The sequence below is a fragment of the Sinocyclocheilus anshuiensis genome, unplaced genomic scaffold (assembly GCF_001515605.1).
Source record: "Sinocyclocheilus anshuiensis isolate Anshui unplaced genomic scaffold, SAMN03320099.WGS_v1.1 scaffold906, whole genome shotgun sequence".
Lineage (NCBI taxonomy): Eukaryota > Metazoa > Chordata > Actinopteri > Cypriniformes > Cyprinidae > Sinocyclocheilus > Sinocyclocheilus anshuiensis.
In genome coordinates, this window is record NW_015540937.1 from 587226 (window position 1) to 591272 (window position 4047).

The following is a 4047-nucleotide window of genomic DNA, read 5'->3' on the forward strand; positions in this document are numbered from 1 at the left end:
CCTAAATTGAGGTCCCCATGGGTACAGAAGCTTATAAATCATACAGATTTAGTTTTTTTTGAGATTGTAAAAATGCAGAAAGTTTCCTGTGAGGGGTAGGGTTAGGTGTAGGGCGATAGAAAATACAGTATAAAAACAGTTTGTACAGTATAAAAACCATTACGCCTATGGAATGTCTCCACAAGCATAGTGAACCAGACAGAGTTTGTGTGTGTGTGTGTGTGTGTGTGTGTGTGTGTGTGTGTGTGTGTGTGTGTGTGTGTGTGTGTGTTTGTTTGTTTGTTTGTGTTTGTGTGTGAGTGTTTGTGTTTGTTTGTGTCTGTGTGTGTGTGTGAGAGAGTGTGTTGTGTGTGTGTATGTGTATATGTGTGTGTGTTTGTTTGTGTGAGAGTGAGAGTGTGTTGTGTGTGTGTTTGTGTGTATATGTGTGTGTGTATATATGTGTGTGGTGTTCAGACTTTGATTAATGTCAGAAGTAATAAACACAAAGCTCATTATAATTTTTGCATGACAGGTGCACTAAAAATTTTTGTTCATGCATCAATAAAACAGCACAAACTAAAAGATCGATCTTGGGATTAAATATCAATATCATCAAAATGAAGAGTGATTATTATCAAAACCATGTGATCTCGTCTTGCAGCGGTGGATGAACAGAACGCTCAAACGGAGGAGGGTTTGCCTTCACTACCGGCGGAGGAAGAAGAGGATGATGGTTCAGAAACGTTGTCTCTGCAGTCGTCATACAGCAGCAGAGCGCGAGCCAGCAGACGAGGTGAGGCGACTCGTTACAACGACTCATTAGTGACATACAGCGGCGCTCGTTTGCTCATTCTGTCTCTCCATCTCAGCGTCTAAGACTCCATGTGAGAAGCTCATCAGTAAAGGAAGCCTGTCCATAGGCAGCTCCGCCTCACTTCCTGCTCAGACAGGAAGCAGAGAGAACATGCCCATGCTGAACACTAAGATCCTCTACCCAAGTAAGAGTCTGTGTGGAAGCGTCAGAGGTTTTGCTGTCGTTCAGAGGCTCATGTTGTGTGTTTGTGCGTGCAGGTCTCAGAGCTGGTGTGTCGGGCTCTTTTAGCGGCTCGGTGATCACCAGGCTGCTGGTCAATGCTGATCCGTTCAGCTGTGATCCGGAGAACCTGTGAGTCGTCGCTTCTGTCTGTTTGTCTGTCGACCGGTCGAATTTAGAGCAAAGGCTGATGGGAAGGTGCTTCTCTGTGTGTTTCAGGGATCTGTACACAGAGAAATGTGTGATGAATAATTATTTCGGGATCGGTCTGGATGCCAAGATCTCTCTGGACTTCAACAATAAACGTGACGAGCATCCAGAGAAATGCAGGTACATAAACACATCAAATATTGTGAAATATTATTACAATTTAAAATAACTGTTTTCTATGTGAATAAATAGTAAACTAATTTATTTCTGTGATCAAAGCTACATTTTCAGCATCATTACTCCAGTCTTCAGTGTCACATGATCCTTCAGAAATCATTCTAATATGCTGATTTGCTGCTCAAGAAACATTTCTGATAGTGTGTGTGTGTGTGTGTTTGTATGTTTGTTTAGGAGTCGCACTAAAAACATGATGTGGTATGGAGTCCTGGGAACCAAAGAACTTCTGCACAGAACATACAAGAACTTGGAACAGAGAGTTCTGCTGGAGGTCAGTGTGAGTGAGTGAGTGAGTGAGTGAGTGAGTGAGTGAGTGTACATGTTTGTAAGGTTAATCATACCTAACATGAGTGTGTGTTTGTAGTGTGACGGGAGGCCGATCCCTCTTCCCAGTCTCCAGGGAATCGCCGTGCTGAATATTCCCAGTTACGCAGGAGGAACCAACTTCTGGGGCGGAACTAAAGAGGATGATGTACGTTTGTGCAGTGTATGTGTGTCTGTGAAATATGGAAGTGTGTGTGTTTGTAATGAAATGTGTGCTTGTTTACAGACATTTATGGCGCCGTCGTTTGACGATAAGATCCTGGAGGTGGTGGCTGTGTTCGGCAGCATGCAGATGGCTGTTTCTAGAGTTATTAATCTACAGCATCACCGTATCGCACAGGTACACACACACACTTACATTGACCAAGGCTGCATTTATTTGATCAGAAATTCAGTAAAATTGTGAAATATTATTACAATTTAAAATAATTGTTTCCTATGTGAATATCTGTTCAAATGTAATTTATTCCTGTGATCAAAGCTCAATTTGGTAACACTTTATTTCGATAGTCCACTTTAGACATTCTATTAACAGTAAGTAACTTTGCAACTACATGTCAACTAGCAGTTAGTAGAGTATTAGTAGGCTGTTTGCTTAATATCTTCTAACACTTTCTTTGTCAACTTATTCTACTAACCCTAAACCTACCCTAACAGTCTACTCTGAGAGTTAGTAGACATGTAGTTGCAAATTAATGAGAATTAGTTGACATGTAGTTACAAAGTTACTTAGAATGTCTAAAGTGGACTATCGAAATAAAGTGTAACCCTCAATTTTACTCCAGTCTTCAGTGTCACATGATCTTCAGAAATCATTCCTTTAATTGCCTACATAGCCTAATTAGTGCTTAAGCGCACTCATAAAGCTTACCACAGCACACCGGCAGAAGTAATGATGATGAATGTGTCAGGAAGAAACAGGAAGATTAAACTGCATTAACATTTTAATAATCTATTGATAAAAAAGTGTTTTCGGCTTAAGAGATGAAGTCGGCGACACTGACTCGTCATCTACACAGTAGTGATGCGCCTGCATGGAAGTTTCATACGGATTACATAATCTGAGAATATTTTTTTTTTTTTTTCAGATTTGAATTGTTTAATTTGAAAGTAGACATTTCACTCTCTATAGATATAATTTTCATTTCTGTAAGGCAAGTATACACGGAGTTTCGCGCTCAGGTAAACAGAGGCCGAGACGGCAGAAAGCGCATCCTGTTTGCTTTCATTATTTTACAAAAGCGCAATGTTTTGTTCTTGAGTGAGTGCACACAAATAAACGTAGAGGCTTTACAAATTCGAAAGATGTATTACTCTTATCTGTATGACCAAAATGACGGAGTATTTTAAGAGCAAGTGAGCACGCCGGCGCCTCCATCTGTCATGCAGTGAGCGCTACTGTTCAGCTTTCACACTCCACCAGGGGCTGGATTGGTAATCGGGCATACCAGGCATTTTCCCGGTGTGCCGACGCACTTAAGAGGCGGACAGAATGTTTTTTTTGCCGAAAACCATCACGCAGGGACAGCGAGCAGCCAGTGGCCCATTGGAGTGCAATGTTGTTATAGTGAGTGCACACAAATAAACATAGAGGCTTTACAGATTCGAAAGATGTATTACTCTTATCTGTATGACCAAAAATGACCGCACCGGCGCCTCCATCTGTCATGCTGTGAGCGTGCTACTGTTCAGACACTTGAACAGCGCACATATTTCTATGTTAACATTAGATTGAGCGGCCATGTAAAGTTGCTACTACTTACATATTTCAGATGATAAGCCATAGTTGAGGTCAATGAATGATAGGCGAGTGTTTGGATGTAATGTTACTGTATTACCACAAAATCCAGCCGTTAACGATCTGTCCATCAAGGACTGCGTGACCTCACCATTTCCTGTGGATTTTTTTTTTCTGCGACTAAGCGACTAATAAAATTTTGGCCGTTACCACAAAATCCAGCCGTTAACGATCTGTTCGTCACAGACTGCGTGACCTCACCACTTCCTGTGGATTTTTTTTTTCTGCGGCTAAGCGACTAATAAAATTTTGGTCGACCAAGCCTCTTCTCGTCGATTAAAGGTTAGTCAACTATTAGGGGGCAGCCCTAAATATTTCACAGTATTACTGGTTTTACTGTATTTTTTACAGCAACCTTGGTGAGCAGAAGAGACTTTAAAAAAATCTTACTTGTAGTGTATCTAAATGAGCATATTCCATAGACTTTGATTGTTAGAACTAGTTATAAATACTGTAACCCTAACAGAAAGGTGTGTGTGTGTGTGTGTGTGTGTGTATGTGTGTATGTGTGGTGTGTGTGGTG

General features: G+C 41.1%; 1 protein-coding gene across 1 annotated transcript in view; it reads left to right on the top strand.

Annotated features, from left to right (window-relative positions):
* LOC107689597 (diacylglycerol kinase delta-like) overlaps window positions 1-4047 on the top strand; it is a 29585-nt gene that overhangs the window by 19052 nt on the left and 6486 nt on the right. Inside the window, exons 15-21 of the mRNA XM_016487643.1 lie at window positions 644-775; window positions 852-980; window positions 1054-1147; window positions 1235-1345; window positions 1577-1673; window positions 1767-1874; window positions 1953-2071. Of these exons, the coding sequence (XP_016343129.1) occupies window positions 644-775; window positions 852-980; window positions 1054-1147; window positions 1235-1345; window positions 1577-1673; window positions 1767-1874; window positions 1953-2071 (790 nt within the window). The remainder of the gene's footprint in view (window positions 1-643; window positions 776-851; window positions 981-1053; window positions 1148-1234; window positions 1346-1576; window positions 1674-1766; window positions 1875-1952; window positions 2072-4047) is intronic.